This window comes from Herpailurus yagouaroundi, unplaced genomic scaffold (assembly GCF_014898765.1).
Source record: "Herpailurus yagouaroundi ecotype Mexico unplaced genomic scaffold, PumYag 142, whole genome shotgun sequence".
Taxonomy (NCBI): domain Eukaryota; kingdom Metazoa; phylum Chordata; class Mammalia; order Carnivora; family Felidae; genus Herpailurus; species Herpailurus yagouaroundi.
Window position 1 is genome coordinate 37,375,979 of NW_024412397.1, and position 23,867 is coordinate 37,399,845.

The following is a 23,867-nucleotide window of genomic DNA, read 5'->3' on the forward strand; positions in this document are numbered from 1 at the left end:
GCAATGTCCCAGAACCAGCTTCTGTCTGTTTATTTCCGGAGACCACTGCTTGTGGAGTAACATGGATATAGAAAAGAGAGATACCACAAAGGGAAAAGAAACAGCAGTTGGACCGATGTGTTAGGGAACAGAGGGATGGAGGACAGGCTGAAATCAGGTTGTAGAGAGCCATGAATATCAAATTAAGAATATCAAATTAGGGGCGCCTGGGTGGCTCAGTCGGTTAAGTGTCTGACTCTTGGTTTCGGCCCAGGTCATGATCTCATGGTTCTGTGAGTTTGAGCCCCATGTCAGGTTCTGTACTGGCAGTGTGGAGCCTGCATAGAATTCTCTCTTCCTCTCTCTCTGCTCCTTCCCCACTTGCACTGTCTCTCTCTCTCTCAAACAAATAAATTAACTAAAAAAAAAAAAAAAAAAAGAATATCAAATTATGGGGCACTGGGGTGGCTCAGTCAGTTGAGCATCCAACTCTTGCTTTCAGTTCAGGTCATGATCTCACAGTCATGGAATCGAGCCCCATGTGGGGCTCTGGCTGATAGTGTGGAGCCTGCTTGGGATTCTCTCTCCCTCTCTCTCTGTCCCTCCCCCCTGCTCATGGGCATGCTCACATGCTCTCTCTCTCTCTGTCAAAATAAATAAACAATAAAAAAAGAATACCAAATTACTTAGGCCTTTGGCCACAGAAACCAAAGCAAAGCTCTTCTAACCAGACCATGTTTCTGCTCTCAACTCAGCTCAGCACAGTTCCCTCATGGGCACCATGTGCCAAGGCCACAAAAGGTGGGGAGTCAGCGGCAGCACGCAAAGCAGATGGCAGGCAAAAGTTAGAACACCAAGTCCAGCAACAGGGCACACCGTCAAGTTCTCCCACTTAACACCATGGCAAAGACACATAGGAAAAAAGAAAGAAAAGGCTGCACTGGATGGGATTACCTGTGAGGCTAGACTGCAGATAATGAGGAGACTTCAAATAGCATGTTTTATTACAAACGGCAGTCGTTGCTGGCTTGGGGGTCATTGCCTCAGGTATATCAGGATGCCTCTATTCATCCCTTCTAGCAGCCCCGGCGTGAGTGGTCAAGCAAAGTGAAACTCCGGATCCCCGCAGCAGAGGACCCGCTTTACCACCAGGCGCGGTGCCTGTGTCCCGGTTCCCACCACTGAGGCATCTCTGGCTGCTCCTGCCCTCCACCCCAGCCTTGTGTCCTCTCAGAATGAAGACGGACCCAGCAGCAGCCCTCTCAGGGTGGTATTGTGAGTCTGCTGAATCGCTGTTCCCCAAATACTTTCACCCCCAATTACAACACATATCACGCAAGATCATATTGCCAGTCTGTATTTCTAGATTAGGAATACCCGGCAGACACATTCTAATGCCTCCCCGGGTATTTGGTCCACATCTGAAACTCAAATTACACGGATTGCATTTCTCAGTTTGCTTGAAAGCCTTGTAGCTTGACCCCCAGGTCTGCTCATCACCAGGACTCATCACTATGATAGTGATTCTGGATACACCAAATCCTGACTCCAAAGGCCAGACCTGAGGCCTGGCATCCAAGGCTCTGCATAAACTGGCCGGGCTCATCCCCTTCTCCAAGCCTCTGACCTGCTCTCTACTTCCCCGCCCACCTACACTCACATCTTCTTTCCATACTTGACTCCACCCTACCTCCGTCTTGGGGCCACCCCCTGACCACATTAGTCTGACTCCCACAGGGGAAGGGACCAGTCAGGGAATCCCAAGCCAGTGATAATACAAGAAAGAGAAGCAGCCGCAGAGGCCTCCCTTTCCCTGAGTGGGCCAAGCACCGTGCTAAACGCTTTCCAAATATAATTTCACATAAGGCTTCCAAACACCCTCTGGAAAAGGCATTATTATTGCCATTTTATACGTGCAGAAACTGAAACTCAGAGACTGGAACCACGTCTACGGAATCCAAAGCCTTGCCTTAAACCGTTGTGCCGCACTCAACAGCCAAAGGAGCATTCACAAAGGGCACCTCCGTGGCCTGAGGGGGCCGTGTGGGGGCACGTTGCTGGGCCCAGCAGCCATAGCTGGCACTTGACAGGCAGCCGTAGGTGCCAAGGGAATGGACGCGTGACTTAACACCAGAACTGACTGGTGAAGAAGACGAGGGTGACCCGGCCAGGAAGAGGTACAGGGGGCGGGGTGACGAGGGAAGGCAGGGGCAAAGGCGAGCAAGCATGAAGCAGCAAGGAATGTGAGGAACTAAGGCAGCTGGGTTGCTGAAGCATAAAACAGGAGACAGAGAGCAGGAAGGGACAAGACTGGGCAGAGAGACCCTGCCGGGTCACCGAAGGCCCACAGGCCTCCAGGTGTCGGTGATGACCGGGAACGGAGGGAGCGGCCGGCTGGGCCCTGCAGCTCCAACCGCCTGTGCTCGACACGAGCCCGCCAACTCTCCCTTGCAACCTGCTTTTCCTTGCAGGCCCACAGGCTCCAGGACAGCCCAGGTCCCTAGTGGTGCCTCCCCGGCCCCCGCCTTCGCCTTCCTCCTTCCCCCGCACGGTAAGCGGGGCCCGACTGGGATGCAGCGGTGAAGAAAACAGGCACAATCTACTGCCCTCTTGGAGACGTCCCAAGGTGTCCCTCTCCCTGTCACCCTCTCAAGAGGAAGCAGCGTGTCCCCTGGTCCATTCTCTTGGCTCAGTGCACCCCCCCCCCACAGTGGGCAGTCTTCTGGCCCTCAGGACCCTGGCATCTGCTCACAATCTTCCCTCCGCCCCCACGTCGGCCACCGTCTCAGAAGAACCCCCGATTCAGTGGCCTAGCATCCCGTGCCTCAGCCGCCACGCTGACACCGGGTCCCATTTACCAGCCACACAAACTCACGGCCAGAAAGTTGACAAATTCACACTCACACACCTCCAAGAGAGAGTGTCCTAGAGGCGGGGGGGCTCTGGCGCTGGTCGCGGTCACCGGGACCTCGAGGCTTCGTCGCCTCTCTGGCATCCAGACCCGAGGGAGCGTCCAAGGACGCGCGGCATCATCTGCAGCCCTGCACCCTCCCTCGTGGCCCAGGGACACATGGCAGGGTGGACACAGGAAACAGCCCACTCCCCTCCTCCGTGGGTGGGAAGCCGCCCTCTCTGCACATTCACCGGGTCCTCGGGCACCTGGCGGGAAGGGCCGACAGCGCTGAGCTCTGCTCCTGGGCACAGGGCCCCCAGAGGGCTGTTTGCTACTTCCTCCCGCCCACATCCCACGCACCTGGCCCAGGTACTGGCCTTAACTGTAGGATTTAAACCGAGGGGCAAACAGCAGTTCTATAGATTCCAAAAGTATGACGGTATTGACGAAGGTGAGCAACGGCCCCATTCTCGGAAGACCCCAAGCCAGGAGGGAAAAGACAGATTACTCCACACCCCCATTATCCAGAAGCCGTGGAGGCTGAGCTGTGGCCTGGGAAGGCTCAGGTCCCTCCAGCCTCCCTTGCACACATACACAGAGGGGCGCACCCATTGCTAAGTGGACCTGACCGTCCTCCCACGGACCACGCGTGGGAGCGCCAGGCTCAGCAGAACCCACAGAAGCAGGGATGGGTTCTGGCCACTTGCAACATAGACTACGGAGTCACATCACTTCCCACCGGATACCTGGAGATGCACATGCCCACTGGCACCAAAAGTACGACATCACAGAACCATGCAGTTGGAAACAATTCTGTGCTCTCATGAAGCACATCTGCAGGTAGGCAAGATTGCCAGCTCTCCTCATGAACATTGCAAAACAACTGATAAGGAAATCTAGAAGGGAGCAGGGAGCAAGGACCACTGGGGTCAGGTCCAGTGTTCGCATTTTGCGGGTGAAGACATGTAAGGCTGAGAGATCGGCACGGCTCACCTACCACACGATGTCACTTGCTATTTTGTTTTCTCTATCATCTCTCTCTCCGCATCTCTCCCACTAGAATGCAAGCTCCAAGAAGGTCAGGATTTTTGCCTGTTTTGTTTGCCGGTGTTTCTACAGCACCTAAAACAGAGCCTGGCACATAGCAGGAACTCAACAAAAATGTGTTGAGTGAACGGATAAACGACTAACAGCTAATTAGCCAGAGTCACAAGTGATGTACATTGAGGACAACACATTGCCAGTTATTGATCCCAGAAGGATTAACAGTAGCCTCACCTAAACACCCTAAAAGGAACCGTGCTGCAGAATACAGAGTGCCAGGGGTGGGGAGCGGAGTTTGCCTTATGGGGTCAGTCCTCAATGCACTCATTATTCTGAGCCTTATATAAACCGCTTGGAGACACTAATGATACCCAAGACCCCTCCATCAACAGTGACTGATCCATATGACCAAAATACACCGTGGAACATGCAGACAGCTCCATGAATCCCAAGAGCTGACCTTCACCCCGTCAGACGGGTTCCCAGCCCCAGCGACCCATGCAGTAGAATTAGAGCAATGGCGTGTCTGCTGGTGAACAACGGAAGTGTGGCAGAGCCCCCCTGAGGAGCACCCACCCTCTTCCATGCAAGAAGGGAGAAGCAAAGACTGGTCCTGGGACTGCAGCGGGCAAAACCTCGCTTTGCCCCCTCCCAGATTCCTCCTGCTTTGGCAAACTCTAATCCCCAACACTGCCCCGAATGATGAAATTTAAACCGTTTAGACTTTGCAGAACTGCATACGCTAATTTAATGACGCTCCTGTGTTCTGCTTCGGGGACCAGGCAGACGGAGGAACTCTGGTAAAATGAAAGCGATGGCTCTCCAAGCATGTGGGGGGAAGAAAAGAGGCTTAAAGACACCAGAGCCCTGGGACACAAAGAACTCTTGGCCAGTGTGGGCCCCTCCTCTCCCTTCCCGCTCGGATTAGCCCTTGTCTTCCTTCCTCGAGGCTGCCTAACAGGCAGCCCGGAGCCAGCAGGCTGGAGGCAGAGAGCTGCCACTTCGGGGCCTGGTAAGTCACAGCACAGGGGGATAGCTCACCAAGGAAGAGACAGGGGACACACACCAAATCAGGAAACCAAAACTGTTCCCCAAAGTCAGGGTGATGACAGGTGTGGTGGGGAGTGTGCCTGGCTGAGCACTGCTGGGGTTCGCTGGGACGGTGCAGATGAGGGGGGCTCTGGTGCAGGCCGGGTGCAGGGCAAGAACTAATGATGCACACATGTCAGCACGGACAGGTTCTGGGCTTTCTTCAAAGTCCTCGCTCCCTGCTGATACCGGGCCAGGCCTTAACCAAAGCCCCGTTCACAGACACTAATGTTACAAGCAAAATTCAAAATCTCAGGATGCCCCCAGAGGCTTAACCCCACATCTACTCAGAGGAGCCCCCACTTTCATCCACAAGGGAACCTAGCGGAAGCATCTGCACACTGGGTGAATGAGAAAACCAAGAGGCTCGGAGACAGGTTGACATATCAGAGGGAGAAGACTTTGGTCACAGGAGGCAGAATCTGGAATACATGGCCAAGGACATGGGCAGAGACCAGGAAACACAGAGGGGGAGAGAGAGAGAGAGAGAGAGAGAGACTGACTTCTCAGGGAGGCAACTAAAGGGCATTGCCCTAAACATCGACACAACCAAAATGTCTACTGAAACTGAAACCGGGCCAATCACAATTTCCTCCATAAGCAGACTCAGCTTACCCATGGGTGGCATTCAAAAGTTCACCATGACTTGGTATCTAGAATTCTGAATGCATTTTTCATAGAAATAAAGCAAAACCTATAGTGAGGGTGTCAGGCCAGCCTGCCACCATCATGGCCCATGAATTCTTGGCAACAAGCCCCACGCTGTATTCTTCTTTGATTTCCAAGTGCACTGCAGAGAACCTGACAAAGAGCAAAAACTCACATGGATGTAGGCTGAGTGAAAGGTTTCTGCAAATGTCAGGCATGACTTCACATCTCACGTCTTTGTGTGTTCCTAGAGAAGAGCTGACGTCCTCGGTTGTTTTTTTTTTTTTTTTAATGTTTATTTATTTTTGAGAGTGAAAGACAGAGCTCCAGCAAGGGAGGGGCAGAGAGGGAGAGAGAGACACAGAATCCAAAGCAGGCTCCAGGCTTTGAGCCATCAGCACAGAGCCCAATGTGGGGCTCGAACCCACAAAGTGTGAGATCATGACCTGAGCTGAAGTCGGACACTTAACCAACTGAGCCACCCAGGCGCCCTCCTCCTCAGTTTCTAAAGATACTCAAAGAATCACACCAAACTCCTTCTATTTAGGCCCTTGACCTGATTTGTGTACTATAATACCCGTTGTTCCCACCACCTTCCCGTTCACGTCAGATCGGTCTCTTCTCTGACTTGCCAGAGGAAGGAAACCACAGCCATCAGGCCACATATCCCCCACCCCCGCTCACTTCATCTGTGTGATGATCAAAGTGCATTTTTCATACTCTGAGATCCTCCAGTGCGGCTTGCTGCTTCGCTGACTTACGGTCTTTTGCCAACCGATAGAACTTCTGATGATCTGCGCTCCATGGGGTTTGCCAAATGGTCCCCACGCAGCTCTGTCACAGGCACTGACTGTCCCTTTTGCAAAGTCATGGAATGAGGGTCCAGAGTGAATGCTGGGTGATGTCACAGCCCAGGGCAATGAGGCTAAAGGGGGACCCCAGGGCTTCACCTCACATTCCTCCCCATCAGGGCCTCTGAAGGCTTAAGAATAAAGAATTGTCAAATACCTATAAACAATGATTTTTAAATTAATGGTCCTTTCTCTGGGAAGTGTTTGAAAAGGTTCTTAGACTCTGAAGTTCAAAGGCTCAAATAACAAACTCTTCTGACAAAGGGGAATTTGCCTAATAAGTCCAAAGCCCTGACAGTCCTGCTAAGGAGGGTACCAGGTAATTCTCTGCCAAAATGCAATCCCACTTCCAGGTATTTATCCGAGAAAAATGAAAACGTATGTTCCCACAAAATCCTCACGCAAACATTTACAGCAGAAAAGGCAGTAGGACATCGTGGCTAGGAGATTAGCCTCCAGGTCAAATGTTTACAGCAGCCTTATTTGCAATCACCAAAAACTGGAAATAACAGTGAATGAATGAAGTGAATGAATGAACTGGTACATCCATACAATAGAATACCACTCAGCATTAAAAAGGAACGAGGCATACAACAGCCTAGATGGAGCTCAAGGGCACCCTTGAAGGGTAGAAGAAGCCAGTCTCTGAAGGTTACAGACTACATGCTTTCTGGAAAAAAACAAAACCACAGGGAGAGAGAACAGATCTGTGGCTGCCAGAGGTTGGGGGTGAGGGGAATGTCTGACTACAAAGGGATAGCCCTCCGGAATTCTTCAGGTTGGTTCCATAGTGTAGCGGTCAGCACATCTGCTTTACAAAATTCCTCAGGTTGCTGCAATTCTTCTGTATCCTGCGGTAATTACAAGAACCCATGTATGAGTTAAAGCTCCTAAGGTTGCACACCAAGAGTAAAAGTGAGTTTTACTGTATATAAATGTCTTTTTCAGACGCTCACAAATCCTGGATGCTCCTCCCATGTGACAATGGAGTCTCGAACGTTGGCCAGCCTTGCTGAATTGTTCTAACGAGCAGGGTACCAGTGAGAGAGACAGAAGTGGTGAGACAGCACCCTCCTGGCCTCCGTCTGGAGCCCTGAGTTGCCAAGGAAGAAGTCCAGCTACCCGGGAACCACCGTATTAGAGGCGGGTGGAGAGACCAGAGAGATAATGAGAGATGCCTGAGGAGCCCCCACCCCTCTGCATCCGCCCAGCCCAGAGGACAGCCTTGCCAACTGGAGAAGCCATGATCCGGCTGCAACCTCAGGAGACAGCCGGAGCCAGAACCACCCGGCGAGGTGCTCCCAAGTTCCTGGCCCAAGGAAACCCTGAGAGAAATGTGAATGTCTTAAGCAACTATGCTTCAGAGTGATTTGTTCACAGCCATGGGCAACTAATAAAGGCATTTTCTGAGCAATTGTCATGTGACAGACACTTGCTCATACATTGTCTTGCCTATTTTCCTTCATTTCATCATTTCCTGGGCACTTTCTATACGCCAGGGACTCTACATGGAACGGGGCGAGAAGTGCCAAGAGCAAGAGAATCACCAGAACCCGAGGGCTAAGAGATGGGCGTCCAGAGCCAGACAAAGGTGCTTGGTTCAGGCAGCTGGCCAGACGGTATGTCCCTCACAGAGGCAGCATGAACAAGATCCGATCTAGACACAGTGCATGTTCAGCATCTGTGGGACATCCCAAGGGAGCTGTCTAGGGGCAGCTGGATAGTTGGCCTAAGGACCAGAGAGAGCCCTGGACTAGACATAAGAACAAGGGGGTTATCAGAAGGCCCTGGAAGCCACCCAGAAAATGAGGTCAACTGTGAGGAGAAGGCACGGTCTTGGGACAAAGCCCTGAAGAAGGCCAACACTCAAAGGGCAGGAGGGCACAGTGGACTGAGAAGGAAGACTGGGAGGGTGAATCTGTCACTATCGAACTTGGAACAGCATTCCTCAGAGGGGATGACCAGAACTAGGAAGTGCTGCTAAGAGATTAAGTAAGATAAAGACAGAAAAGCATCCCCTGCATTAAAGACAACCACCTCAGCAGGGAATTTCACTGCGGTGGGGCAGACAGGAGAGAGAGTGGAACAGGAAGGAAAACGAGGTAAGACAGCAGAGCTCAGACGAGGTCTAAGACGCCGGGGGGTGAAGGAAGACTCCAGATCTGGGGACTAGGGAGGAGTGTTTTCCAGATGAAAGAGGCTCCAGCCCATCTACATGCTAAAGGAACCATCCCAGAGGGAAGTTGAGGCTGAAGGTACAAGGTGGGGCAGGGGTCGCTTTGTCTGTGAAGTTACAAGTGAGGCAGGGGAGAGGAGGGACCCGGAAACAGGTGCCCCCCACTGTGGCAGCTAGGGCTAAAGGCCACTAATGCAAAGGTAGGATCCTTTTTGGTTTTGTCCACAACATCCCTGTAAGGGAGGATGCTACAGGTCCAAGGTTTTAGGAGAGGGAATATGGAGGGCGGGGCTGGAGCTGGCCCCCACCGCCACTTTGCTGACCCTTGGTTTCCTTTCTCTGGCTTACTGTGCTGGCCTTAACAGAGACTGACACTGTGCAGATAACCCATAAACATTTATGAAACAGAGGAACATGAGAGAGTCCCCAAAAGGGTCTCATCCTAGCCCTCATTGGCTAATACCTCCACTGACCAAGAATAGCTGTGACCAAGGGCCACGGACAGCAGGAGACCCCATCCTCTAGGCCCAGGCCAGGCCCATCCTGTGGCTTGTCTCGGACTATCTTCCTCCCATGCATTCTTCATAGGTGGCTTTTCAGTGACTGCCTGTCCATCCCTCTCCTTTCTTCTCTTCCTTTCCCTCGCCTTTTTTTTTTTTTGTAATCATTCTCTTCTCATACTTTCATTTTTCTCTCCTCTTTCCTTCCTTTTCCCTTACTTGTATCCATTGTGTGGAATGGAAGTAAACTTCTGAAATCGTTTTGTGCTCACTGATGACAGCCCAGTGTGCCAGCCCAGCCCACGGTCTACCGTCGTGGGGCCCCACCATCAGGGGCTGTTCTCAATTGCCCAGGGCCAGCCAGACCTGACCCCCAGGCCACATCCCATCCATTTTTCACCTGCATGGAGTGTCCTCGCCTTTCTATTCGCTTCCTCTATCATTCCTACTCTCTCCAGGAGGCTTTTTGGACTGTGAGCCCACACAGATTTTCCCCACTTCTGACATTTCTATAGCCCGACTGCCTATGTCACACGCAGACATGAGTCATACGCTGACCTGTCAGTTGTTACTTCACTCTGTGTTATGTCTATGACTGATTTCCCCAACCAATCATAGCCATAAAGGAGATGATTTTCATGGCCTGGGATCAGTGGCCTTGATAGAAAGTTTGCCACTTAACCAAACTCTGCTCCGCAGCTCTCATAAAAATCAGCAGCAGCTGGTTACATATAATGTCTATGGGCTCAGCTGAAATCTCCCCCTGATCACGTTCACTCCACGAACTTCCCTGGGTGCCGATCTATGTTCCTCATGCTTATCTGTGACGGACTGAGGAGGAGAGTCCTCACTGGAGAGACTTGGAGCCTGGGGGAGAGACGATGTATGCTGGACCTCGCCCTGCCGCCCTCTGAGAAGCTTAATGGGCATCCGTCGTGAAGCCAACCTGATTTTAGTTTTCTCATCTTGGAGATGGAGCCTAAAGGCCCCATCTCGCCCCCTTTCAGGGTTGTGTGAGGATCAACCAGGCAAACCTATGTCCCAGTGCCCTGTAAGCTGCACAGACACGTCGTGGTTGTATTACTGGCGGATTCAGTGATGAATCACTGTCCACAAAAATGCACCCAGTTCTGGGAACAAAAAACCACTCATATCCTTGACTATTGTTCTGGACAGGCAGGCCAAAGCTCTTTTTTCCTGCCTGCAAACACACGGTGCTGCTGAACTTGAATGGAAGACCCCCCGGAAGACTGGATAACCTCTCCCACGTCCGCGCACTGGCCACTCAGACACTAGCCACTCGGAAACTGCCAGGATACTGCAGAAGCCAGGGGGTTGGTGATTTCTGGAAGCTGTGGTCAGGACCCAGCCTGAGTGCTCCTGCAGCCTGAAAGTATGATGTGATTTGGCCAAGAGGTAATGCATCCCTGTTAGCTGAGTGTCATCCCCTGAAATTGAACCTATCCAGAACCCTCGAGGCTGGCAAAGGGCTGAATCTCCCCGTGTGGAAGGAAGGGCAGTTGGACTCTGTGGCCCCCACTCCAGTCTCCCAGACCCACCTTCCTCTTGGGACGTCCCACTAATCACAGCCACGCTGGCCTCCCCAGCTTCAGGGACCCTGACCTTCACACAAGCTCACAACTCTCCTCACCCTCCCCAAGGGTCAGCATGGGCAGAACAGTAAACAAGGCCGTGTAGAAGGCCAGGAACGAGGCACAAGGGACATCTGGCCCATGACACAGTGCTTCCTCGTCGTGCACTGCAGGCCTCAAATCTGGCCCCGTGGAGGAGACCTCACCACCCCCGTGTAGCAGAGCTGCAGGCCATGTGCACACCCTCCAAACCCAACAGGAGATAGCACTGGCGGGACAGTGGGCCTTCTCTTGCCAACCTCAGGCTTCCTGTCTGAGATCCTAGCACAGACCCAGTGCGGAAAAGGCCAGAAAACAAGGTTTTGCTATTCCGAAGAATTGGTTCTACCTCACTCACCTGCAGTTTGTGGGGGAAATTGTAACATGCAAATCATGTTCACGGATTAGGGATCTGATGAAGGATCTTGAAAGTTAAGGGTCTACTCCACTGTTGCAATCATCATGATATAAATATACCCTATACTTTTCCACCTAACATTCTTTCAAATATTCAAAAATTATCTACTAGGGCTTATTATGTATCAGGTGCTGCCCTAGGAACTCTGAACTGGAAGGTAAGGGAAAATGCATTTCCTGGGGCACCTGGGTGGCTCAGTCAGTTAAGTATCCAACTCTTGATTTCGGCTCAGGTCATAATCTCACAGTTCGTGGGTTCAAGTCCCCCATCAGGCTGCATGCTAACAGTGCAGCCTGCTGGGGATTCTCTCTCTCCTTTTTCTCTCTGCCCCTCCCTTACTCATGCTGTCTTTCTCCTCTCCTCTCTCTCTCTCTCTCTCTCCTCCTCCTCCTCCTCCTCTCTCTCTCTCTCTCAAAATAAATAAACTTTAAAAAATATACTTCCTGCTACTGAAGGGTTATACCCGCTGGGGAGATGGTAACACAGAATGAAAGAAGAACCAGAGTGTCATGGGTGAGGGATGTGTGAAGCACAGCCCACACATGCCTGGGGGAGGGCTGGGAAAGCCTACAGAGGTAACCCTTAGACACAGTCTCATCCCAGACTGGAGGGCTGAAGAGGCAGTCCAGGTAAAGGCAAGAACGTGAACAACCAGCTGGGGCAGCCTATCAGGAGAACTGCAGGCATTTTCACACAGGGTTTCGGAGGGGTACGGAGGGAAGGACAATCGGGGATAATGTGGGAGTGGCAGACAAAAGGCCAGGTCACAGAGAGCCCTGAGTGTCCCTGTGAAGAGCTGGGACTTCACCTGTAGATACTGGAGAGCCACCAGAGTGGAGGAGGAGGGGGTAAGGAAAGCAACTGGGGAGTGGGAGAATGGATCAGAGTTATTTTCCAGAGCCTGGACTCCTGTCCAAAGGAGAGCCAAGACGACTCAGGAAAGGAAAGAAGGGGGCTGGATGGGTGCAGAGGAATCAAGCTGACTCACAGTTCTCATGGCGTTTCTGATGAATAAGATGCAGGAGAGGCGATGTAAGCAGGTCTGGGAGAAGGAGGTCACTCATCCCATTCTTGATATTTCTTATCTACATTTCCATATGCACAATTTTATGATTCCTGGGGGTTGTCACGGACTGAATATGTCTCCTCAAAACTCACAGGTTGCAGCCCTAACTGCCAATGTGATGGTATTAGGAGGGAGAGCCTGTGGTTTAGATGCGGGTGGGGCCCCGTGACGGGATTAGTACCCTTATAAGAAGAGGAAGTTAAAGGTATAAAACCACAAAGAAGAAGAAAGAAAGAAGGAAAGAAACAAAAGAGAGGAAGGAAGGAAGGAAGGAAGGAAGGAAGGAAGGAAGGAAGGAAAGAAGGGAGGAAGGAAGGGAGGGAAAGTGACAAAGAGGGAAAGAAGGAGGAGAAAGAGGGGGGAGACACAAGAGCTTCCTCTCTCTGCCATAGAAGAACACAGCAAGAAGGTGGCCATCTATCTGCAAGCCAGAAAGGAGAACCTAACCAAGAACCAAATCTACTGGCAACTTGATCTTGGACTCCCAGTCTCTGGAACTGTTGAGAAAATAAATGTCTGCTGTTTAAGCCCCCAGTCTATGGTATTGTGCTATAGCAGCCTGTGCTAGGATAGGAGTTATTGTCATAGTTACCCAATATTCTATGCATAATAAAACATATTTAATATCTTCCTCGTGCTTGGACACGGAGTTTGTCTTATCTTTTCATTATTAAAATAACCCTCAAATATCTTTTATATGTTTATTTCTCTCTTCAAATAATTCTTGCAAGTGGGGTCACCCAGTCCAAAATAATCGTTTTTATGAATTGCATGTGTTGCCAAGTCTCTAGAAAGAGGGAGGATCATGGACTACACTACCTGCAGCATTTAAGTGCCTTAGTTTTCTCAAAGCATTAGCAACCAATGAGATGTACCTCTGTCTTACTACCATGATACTGTTATATGTGCACAAAGTAACAGTTCTAAGTTTAGCATTGACTTTTAAGGTATAGTCATGATTTTGTCCCTCAAAATAGGGAGAGGCAATGGGATACACACAAATAATTTACTAGGGGTTTGAACAATCTTCTCTGAATACCACCTGGTGGTAATCCCAGCACTCAAATGTCACTCTCAGCTGTGACGCTAGCTGTGTGTCAGACTGGAGCTGGGCTTGAAACTTGGTCTAGCTCTTCACCAACTCCACACTGATTTAGGGACCATCTTTCCAACCACCTTCCTAAAATGGGGGAAACTGCTTCCATCCAAGGTAAATTGTTTACCCTTCTACTCCACAACTAAACACCTAGGAATTCATGTTAAGGAAATAATTAGACAGAAGTGCAAAGATTTTCTTTCTGCAAGTATATATATATGTATGTATATGTATATATATACATATATGTATATGTGTGTGTATATATATATACATGTATATATATATATATACACACACATATACATATATATATATATATAATAGCATCATCTGCATTTTTATATTGGCAACTACCTAAACATCCAGTGGTTCATTCATTCCTGCACTTGTTTAATGAATATTTATTAAGCACTAAGCACAGGACTAATAAACATGGAAGAAGACAGAGCCCTTTCCCTCACAGCACAGGGAAATAATGCTTACACGGACCACAGTAGATGCATGTCCTAGATTACCATGCTGTCATTAAAGAAGATATGCTCCAGGAGTATTTCATGGCTCTGGAAAGTATTCATAATATTATACTTTGAAATGCATAGATACTAAAATCCTGGTAAGACACAAAGGGTTAAGAGTGATTGATTCCCTTTGGGTGGTGAGCAGAGTGGTTTCTATGCCTTCAGTGTGCTTTTCTGTCGTCTCCAAATTTATACACGTGCTCATACCGTGACGGGAAGAGATGCCCTGTTAGTTTTACACGGGTATGCTCCTTGCCTCTTGGCCTTTCTCTCCTTGGATCTAGCTTTGTTCATGGTAACCTCTCCCCGGCAACGTCACTCTGATTCCACAAAGTTCACAGCTAAATGGAACCACAGGTGTGAAGATGGTTTAGGATATCAAACATACACAGAGCAATATAGATGACATTGACCGAAGTAGGAGAAACAGACTCCATTGCTCAGCTTTAACATGAGAAGAAATTAGCTTTCTACTTCTGCTCCCACAGGGAAAAGTGACCAGTCTGTATCTAGGCACTATCTGCAGGTCACAGGTCACTCTACCTACCAAACCCTGTAGTCAGGGTCCTTCTGGTTCATCCATCCTATTTCTACCCTGTTAGGCACCAGTCAACTGATGAACCGTCCAGACCCATCTCCATCCCCATCTATGGAGCTACGAAGACCCACTTCTGTAAGTGAAAACCAGGAACAAGTAAAGAATAAATTCTGCAAGCAGAGCTCAAAAATGAGAAAGGCGGCACTTGAAGGGAGGGGCAACTACTCACTCTCGAACTAGAACAGGCTGCCAGAGGCTTTGCAGGAGGAACTTCTGCATGGAAAGAGTTTGAATGAGGCCACTCTTCGTTCCCTCCAGCCCTGAATGTTATGGTAATTCACCCATTCAGCAACCATTTGCTAGACATGTGCTTTGTGCCAGACACTGTTCTAGGCTCTAGGGCTATAGCAGTAAACCAAATAGACCCTAAGAGCAAACAACCAACCAACCAACCAACCAGCCAACCCTGCCTTCGTGGAGCAGTGGGCCAACCACTCAAGGGTTTTGGAGTTGACCCTCAAGGACAGGGGGCTGAGGGAGGTTTGGAGCAGAGGAGTGAAGTATTCTGACTCTCTTTTTCCTCTTTAATGGGTCACACAGGTCTGTTTCCTCGGTATTCCTTCACCTTAAAATCCATGAAAGGGACCCTCTTGAACCATTTTTTCCTATCAGTGGCTATGTTCCAAGGCCAGGGGAGAACCTCTACCCCACAGATATCACAACTTCCCGTAAACCACAGGCAGTAAGACGGTGGGCTGTCAGCACAAGAACACATTGCCGGACAATGGAGCACACGGCCCAGAAACACCCCTCCAGGGCTGTGGACACAAGTGGCTCGGGGCGGCACCACCAAGACTGTGCTCCCAGCCCCCCCACATTCCCTACGACTGGGGTATCGTCAACCTCTGTCTTCAGTCAGCTGCTTTCCAGGGGAGTCCAGCACCGAGCGCCCCCCCCCCACCCCCACCAGCTGCACGCAGCCTGCGTGGGCAAATCAGAGGACCAGACAGAAGTCCCCTCATAATTATTCACAAGGGTTGAAAGCTGGGTTTTTCAGGGTGTGGCACACTGAATACCGAATTTCATTTAATGAAATTACAATAGGAGAGGGGAAGGAAGCATTGTTTAAACCACTTGTCTCCACCTCAGCACCACCACACATGTGTGTTCCTGAGTTGTGAGGGATTTACCTTTGGCTCTGGAGTAACAATTACCATGAGGGGAGGACTGGGGAAGGTAGCTCAAATCATGGAGAAAACAAAACTGGTACCAAAGCAGTATAAACTCCTCTAGTCAAAGCACTGGCCAGCACGAGCAGGCAACGTGAATGGCAGCGGTGCTACATGTGACTCCGGCTTGGCCAAAAGGACCCTCCTCCTCATCCGCTCCCCCAAGGACCCATTGCTCAGTCTTGCACCTGCTCTAAACATGTCAGTGTCTGGCCACTCAGGAGCATCTGCCCATCAACGCATCCGCCACGAGCCCCAGGCCGCTCCTGGGATCTGATGTATCGGACAGAAGATGCGTCAGTCACATCTTCTATTCTGAGAGCTTCAAAATAATCTTTGGAATGTCCTGTGCACTCTGGTAAAGGCCCCGGGCACTTCATTCGCTGCCATAACACCGGTGCCTGAAGATGCAGAGTAGCCTAGTCAGTAACAGCAAAGTCTTCTTCTGGGTTTTTTTTTTTCTTTCCAAGAATGTTAAAAATACTTGATGGAAGTGGAGTGCCTGGGTGCCTCAGTTGGTTGAGTGTCCAACTCTTGATTTTGGCTCAGGTCATGATCTCACAGTCCATGAGTTCAAGCCCCGAGTTGGGCTCAGCGCTGACTTCATAGAGCCTGCTTGGGATTTTCTCTCTCCCTCTCTCTCTCTCTGCCCCTCCCCTGCTGTCTCTCTCTCTCTCTCTCTCTCTCTCTCTCTCTGAAAATAAGTAAATAAACTTTAAAAAATATTGGATGAAGTGATCAACAAATCCATTTTTCTGTGTCCTTTTTGCCAAATCTAGAACCATTGTCCTATATTGAATTGCAAGACGTTTAACATTTTCCCTTTTCCCCATGTGTTCAACAATTTCGAGATTTTTTTCCCCCCTGATATTAAGTTCTAAACATTTTCGCTTAGAGTCTGAAATTTTAATTTCTGGTTCCAAATCTAAGTGGTGAAAAGAAAAGTAGGTCCCCAAGTTGCAAACAGATACAATGTAGATTCCATTTGTTCCTATGTGGCTCTAAAAATAGATAAACTTCTGGGTATATAATTTCGCCAACGCATGGTAATCTATTTTTTAAATTTTTTTTAATTTTTAAATTTTTTTAAATCTTCCCCCTTCCCAATAGCTAATCCATGACATGGTTTAATCTCTCCACAGAAATCAAAAGCTGCCGGTACGAATGCCAACGTATACAATCAACTTACATTTTCATATACGTTACAACGTCACTGCCATGCACTGCATTATGCTCTCTTGAGGCATACTAAAGGTGGAGGTAGAACTGACTCACTGGGAATCAGGTAAGAGCCTGCGGGCGGCCATGAGAGTAAGTCACAGGCTCCAAAAGCCACTGGGAAACCGAGTACCTTTATACCGGTGTCGTTCAGTATAGCCTCAGCAATACGTCAGTTTAATGATAAAAATTTACAGGCAGCTACTGAAGCTACACGTATAATATCTCTACGTTAATACTTCTTTTACCAAACTAAGAGTTTGTATAACTGATGCTTGCTGACTTCATCTTAAGAATTGACTGAGCCTGGGGGCGCCTGGGTGGCTCAGTCGGTTGTGTGTCCAACTTCGGCTCAGGTCATGATCTCGCGGTCCATGGGTTTGAGCCCCGCATCAGGCTCTGTGCTGACAGCTCAGAGCCTGGATGGAGCCTGCTTCGGATTCTGTGTCTCCCTCTCTCTCTGCCCCTCCCCTGCTCAAGCTCTGTCTCTGTCTCAAAAATAAATAAACATTAAAAAAAAAAAAATTTTTTTTTTAAAAAGAATTGACTGAGCCTGGAAAGATACCCTAAATATAAAAAGACTGATGTCCCACCCTTGCTTTCAAAGACCCTAAGGAGTACATAAACATCAGGGTAGGAAGAAAAATATCAGTGGAAGCATAACAAAAAATCTACAGAAAAACTGGCTATCTCGGCCATAGTAAACACACTCAGGACACCCAGTGACACTTAATGAAAGGACTCTGATCCCAAAGGGGACATTGGAACTCGTAGCCTAATTTTTTAGCTCTTTTATTTTAAAAGTTCAACATCTGCGAAAGTACAGAAAATAGTATAATGACCCACCTCCTGCACCCATATTTCAGCGTTAACTCATGGTCGATCTTGCCCCATCTGTACATTCACCCACCTACTTGCCTCTTGTCCAGGATTATTTTGAAACAAATTCCAGATATCATATAATTTCACCTATAAATATTTCAGTATGTATCTCTGAAAAATATAAACTTTCTTGAACTATAACCATAATATTATCACATTTTAATAATTTCTAACATCAAATCAATTTATCATTAAATTTAATAAATGTTAATACCAAATAGTCATTCGAGTTTCCTCAATGATTTCAAATATTTATTCACTGCGTGTTTGTTCGAATTAGGACCCAATTAGCCACGCATTGCAATCAGCTGTTGATATATCTCTTGAATCTCTTTTAATCTAAGTTTCCCCTCCATCTTTTTTTTCTTTGCAATTTAATTTTTTGGAGAAACCATAGTTTCCCACAATCTGGATTTTGCTGATTGCACCCCTGCAGTGAGGTTTAACATTCATTGTAGCTTAATTTTCCCCATTCTTTCTTACTTAGTTCAGAACAAGATCCAGAAACACTTCCCAATAAAACAGCTAATAAAGCAAAAATAAAAACAAAAAGCAATCTGCTTGTCTCTCTAAAGGAGCAGATGCTGACAAACACAAGATTCTGAAAATGTCCCCCAGAAGTGGAAGCAGCTACATTGATTAGAAAGCCAGGTTAAACTGGGGACATTCCTGAGCCAGCCACAGACCACAGGGGCGTCACCTGGAGATGAGGTGGGGAGGTTGCCAGGAGTGGTGACTGGCTCAGGACAAAAAGGTTCGCAAGCGTTCAAAGTTTCATCTTCAGAGAGAAATAAACCCTGGAGGAGAAAGAAGGCTGGGGGAGGGGAGCTCAGCGTTGGCCTCAGCATGTTAATCAGTTTTAAATCTGCCACCATTAAGAACTAACATTTCAGAGTCCGGAGGGGGAGGGCGGGGGCAGGCTGGCCTGTTGTTTTCCAGAGGGACACAGGTTGGACTCCGAGGACAAAAGGCACGGCCTCACAGAGCTCCAATGCTGGAAGGACTTACCAGAGCACGACCGGTTAAGTCCCAGCCCTGTGACAGGCAGCCGCGTGTGAAGGCAACGCAGGCAGCCCCCCTCCCCCACCTGTGCTTCCCCTGCACAAGAGAGCGTGTGCTCTGCTGCTGACTTTCTAATAATGGGACACACTTGGCTACAGGCTTTGGAGGAAAAAAAAAAAAAAAAAGACGACCTTAAATCTCAGCTCTTTCAGTTAAAAGCGGTGTGGCCTTAGATAACCTGCTTAGTCTCCCTGTGCCTCAGTTTCCCCACCTGTTACTTGCGGATACTATTGTCCATCTGCTAGAGCTGTTATGAGGATAAATGAAGTTATGCATGAAGGCCTACAGTGTAGTGCCCAGCACATTCCCATTATGTGTTAGCCTTTGCCCCCCAAAGATTTCTGCCAGTCCCTTCCACACCACATCCTTGAAGGAAGCCATGACAGCACCTGCAGGGCGTCCGGCTGGGTTACCGATGCCGTCTGTGGCCATGCATGAAGCAAAGCCAACTGACCCATAAAGAGTTCAATCCCATGATCCTGATCTCAATAGCGTGGCTCCAACCAACTGAGCTAATTACGGTACAGTCAGAATCACCTCGGCTTGCACAGAGATGCTCTCAGCACTTCATACAACATTCTTAAACACTTCTGTCCTAAGATGCTCTGTGCCACAACACTCTTGCCAACTTTACTAATGATCTCATCTTCTAAAAATCTTAATGTAATGTAGCAAACAGATGTGTCCCGTAAGAGGATTAAGGTGGAAATTCATTACAGCAATAATACCAGTGGATTTGTGTTCTATAACTAACACCGATCAATCAACTTAGGGCACACTCCATCTTCACACTACTCAGCTTCAAGAAAAACATGGGAGAAGTAGTCAGCCAGGTCTCTCCCTCAAAGAACTGATCTGTAACAGGGGAGACAGTGAGAGCCCCACATACTGAGAGCCTGACCTAAATGACCTCTAATCCATGCTGCTTAGGAATCACCAAAGCATGTTGGAAAAAATACACATCCTGATTCAACAGGTCTGGGGAGGCTGACAGCCCCTTTCTAAGAGGAGTCTAGGTGACGCCCAGCCCACCCTTGAAGGACCAAGGCTCTAATTCTCACTGCGATCTGTTGTTTTGCAGGTGGAACAGCTGAGACAGGGAGGCAACCACAGAGACCGAGGTCGTGAGAAAAAAATGAACACAATACAGTCAAGAGATGGAACTCTGGAAAATGGACAGGCTGCCTGGAAGGAAGACATCCAAGACACAAAAGTGGAGTCATTGAGAGCTGAGGCCTCGTGTGGAATGCCAACCCTGGAACTTCCCACTCATGTGACCAGGTGGATTCCTTCTGTTCTGGGTCTCTTCTGCAAGAGTGCCCGTACCTGATCCGTAGACTTGGCGAAATGATGCCTATCTAGAATGCACCTTGTCTTGGGCAAGCGCCCAGAACACAGTCACTATTATCACTCCACTCTGTCTGGTCCACTAAAGGCACCGAAGTATTTCCTGAACTGAATTACTAAGTCTTAACTGCCATTGTAACAGATAAGCTGGTTATCACTTAGTTTGTAAAAATAGCCTACGATTCCACTTTTGTCTATCAAAAGGAAACAAGAATCCGTAGTCTTTCATAATCAATCAACCCCAAAACATTCAAATTGTGAAAGGCATATGATTTATTAATTCTACTGTATAGTTTTCTACATTAGAGGTCCTATAATTATAATTCCTTAGAACACTGAACCAGAAACAAACACCTATTTATGCAACATTTGAGAACAAAAGGGCTTACCTAGGCCAGACAGAACATATAACCACCAAAATGAACATCTCCCCAGTGAGTCTACAGCATCTGTTTTGACCTTTTTGTTATCACTCTCGTCATTAATTTACTTATCTTCCCTGGAATGACTAGCAATTTTGGAAAAGACAAAGCATAATAAGCACAATATATCATTTTTGTCCAAGACAGTGGTTTAGTTAACAGCTAACTTCTAAAGGAGTCAGCAGACATGAGCTAAATTAATAGATCATTAAGTTAGAAAAAGATGCACAGACTCAAGTTTTGGCTGGGAAGGGCCTGAGAGATCCAATTCAAACGTTCCCAGCACAGGAGACTCTTAGGGGTGCTGCATAAATTAGAACCCTCCACAGGGCCTTCTAGATGCCGGTTACACAGGTGCGTTCACTAAGTGACCGTCCATCCAGCCTCTCACTTATGCCCTGCACACTTTTCTGTGTGTACAATCTACTTCAAGCAAAAGTTTACTCCCCACAGGGTGTTGAAAGTGTGGGACAGCTGGGTACACTGAGGGTGTCTGCATGTTCCACAGTCAGGCTTCTCCATCCTTTCCATCACACAGATTGCCCTCCCACAAGGAGCTCCCCATCTTGCCAAGGCCAGGCTCATTGGGACCTGAGAGAAGCATTCCCTGTGTTTCGGGAAGGCTTACTCAGGGCAGGGGTCTGGAGTGAGAGCTCTGGGTTCCCTCACCATCAGCTAATTCACAGCAAGGATGGTAACTACTTGTTTCCACCTCTGACTCTGAAATCTACCAGGCCAGGAATTCTGCCTCAAGGCTCTTACTCATGCCTGTAACATTCACCTGCCCCAGGCCAAAAAGTACCTGGCACACAAAGGTGATTTGGTGAGCTCCCCAAGGTAATGCAATGGAACCCCCACGACTTCCGCCCACCCCACACTGCTGGTCCAGGGAGCAGAACAGCACTGGGGGCTGAGACCCAGGATTTGAATCTCAGCTCTCTAGTCCTAGCAAAAAAAAACTAAGTTACTTACTTGCTCTCTTCCACAGTTTCCTCATCTGCAAAATAGGGATCCTAAAAGTAGCCTCATTCACAGAGGTATGTAGCATTAAACGATATTGCACACTGACTCACAACTCGTTAGCTCTATCACAGGGGGACCATCCAATTTTAAGATTCTCTGCTGGAAATTAATGAGCATTTTTAAACATGAATGTGCACCGAGGCATATAAATGCACTGAATTCTGCTCTGCAGAGCCCTGGCTCTAGACATGAAAAACAATGTCACACATCTGAATATACTGCAGGGGTCTTTGGGCAAAAGACGCTGAGACCAAACATAGCTGGCTGCCAAGACCAGGAGTCAAGGAGTTCTACAGGTTATCTCCAGGTTCTCCTTGTTCTACAGGCAACACCTCAGAACATTCTGTGAGCCAGTGCAACTTCAGCGCTGTGGCTTCTAGCTGCGGGGGGCGGGGTGGGGAAGGCCAATGCTGGAGCATCATCATTTCCTCCTACCAGAACAGAGGAGGAACACTGGATCAGGAATTATGGGGCTACTCTATAGAAAAATAAAAAAGTACTTTAGCTTCCAGCTTGAAAGGTCAACCTATGTATATAGGGTTTGAAATCCAAGAAAACCACTTCAAGGTCATAGGGCCACAATTATGAGCCTTCTGTGGTTTCAACAAAAGATCACTGTAATCAGTGATCATAATGAATGGAGTATCATGATGCCAAAAGAAGTCCTTTGAAACTTTCAACTCAATCTACTGATTAAGAAGAACCAAATAATTTACAAAAGTGATTCTGATTCGCTGAATTCACACTACATCATTCTGTCCCTCCATCTCCCAATCCATCCTGTTTTTATGGCCAGAGAGGTTCCCCCAAACAGTGATCGTTACCCACTCTGCACCAACACGGAGAGAATGAGACAGAACTGCCCCATTCCTCATTCCTGAAAGCAGGTTACTAATTAAGGAGAGAAAGCATTGATACACTAACAGCACTGCCCAAGTACACCAGTTTCCACATACAAACTCCCTCTCTACTTCCAAGGCAGGTGAACATCATACAGAAATCTAAAGAATTTTGAAAAATCAATTTTGTTCTTTTTGGTATCAAGGGTTATCTCTTCCAAATATTTATCAATGTTGATCCTCATTGAATAAATCATCTCCAAGCTTTGATATGAACCCAAGCAAAAAAAAAAAAAAAAAAAAAAAGTGCCGGCAAGTAATTCTTCAAGGTGCAATCTGTTTAAATAGGAGGGAGGGCTCTCTTGAGTAACCAAATGGTTAGCTTTCAATGCCCAGCTCTTTGCAACACACACTTTGCAAGATGCCTGTCCTCCTGCAAAGGGTTAAAAAAAAAAAAAAAAGAAGAAGAAGAAAAGAAGAAAAAAGCCTCTATCGGGTGGACTGAGAAGCCATTCTTCCCAGGGGACACTCATTTCGGGCTGCGAGGCTCTGGCTTTGTGAGCGCGCCGCCCCTCCGCGCCCCCGCCCCTCCTCCCACAGCTACCGCTTCTCCAAGGTTCCCAAGGCCACCTGCTTCTCCAGAGAAAAGGGGGCTACTCCGAGAGCTATCTCAGTGCGCAGTCGGCATCCCCCGCGATGCCCCGCGGGGGAGGAGGAGGCGGTGTCCCCCAGGAAGAGTGCTTTGTCGTGAAGCTCGCGCGGCCGCCCGCAGCGGCCCCAGAGGCCTGAGAGGTTTAGACCTGAGTCCCCCGGGGCCCGGTTTCTTTCCGCTCCAGGCTCGGCGCCGGCCCAGGTACCAGGGCCCACCGCCGGCATCGGTGCCCCACCCCGCCCACCCAGCCGAGCTAACGGCGCGGCGCGGGGGAACCTTCTCCATCTCGCCTCGGGCCCGCGCGGCACCTGCTCTGCCCCGCCCGCTCCGGCTCTGGGCCGGAGCGCAAGGCTGTCCTCCTCTCGCGCCCGGGAAATCCCGCGCCAGCCGGCGGATGCCCCCGGCCCCTCTACCTAACGGGAAGGGGGGGAGGTCTGCCCTTGGGCGCCAGTCCCCCGGGGCCGCGCCTATCCGAGCCTGCCCGCGGCGCCCCCACCCCCGCGCGCCCCGCAGCAGGGGCCGCGTCCGGAGAACCCAGCCCGCATCGGTCGGCCGTACCTTGTGCGGCGCCCGCAGCAGCCGGTGGACCCCGGCCAGCTGGGTGCCGAGAGCGAGGTCCTCGCGAAACGTGAACAGCGGCGGCCGGCTGGGCTCGGGGAAGTTGGTGCTGTTGAAAGGGTCCGTGTCGTCCAAGAACTGCACCCGGCAAGCCAGCGTGGCCATGATGCATCCCTGCCCCTGGG

General features: G+C 49.2%; 1 protein-coding gene across 12 annotated transcripts in view; it reads right to left on the bottom strand.

The window, feature by feature from the left end:
• Positions 1 to 23,847, bottom strand: part of FHOD3 (formin homology 2 domain containing 3) — a 472,216-nt gene extending 448,369 nt beyond the window's left edge. For all 12 annotated transcript variants that reach the window (XM_040479041.1, XM_040479040.1, XM_040479036.1 and 9 more), the window contains exon 1: positions 23,683 to 23,847. In XM_040479041.1, the coding sequence (XP_040334975.1) occupies positions 23,683 to 23,847 (165 nt within the window). The remainder of the gene's footprint in view (positions 1 to 23,682) is intronic.
• Positions 23,848 to 23,867: the final 20 nt, after the last annotated feature.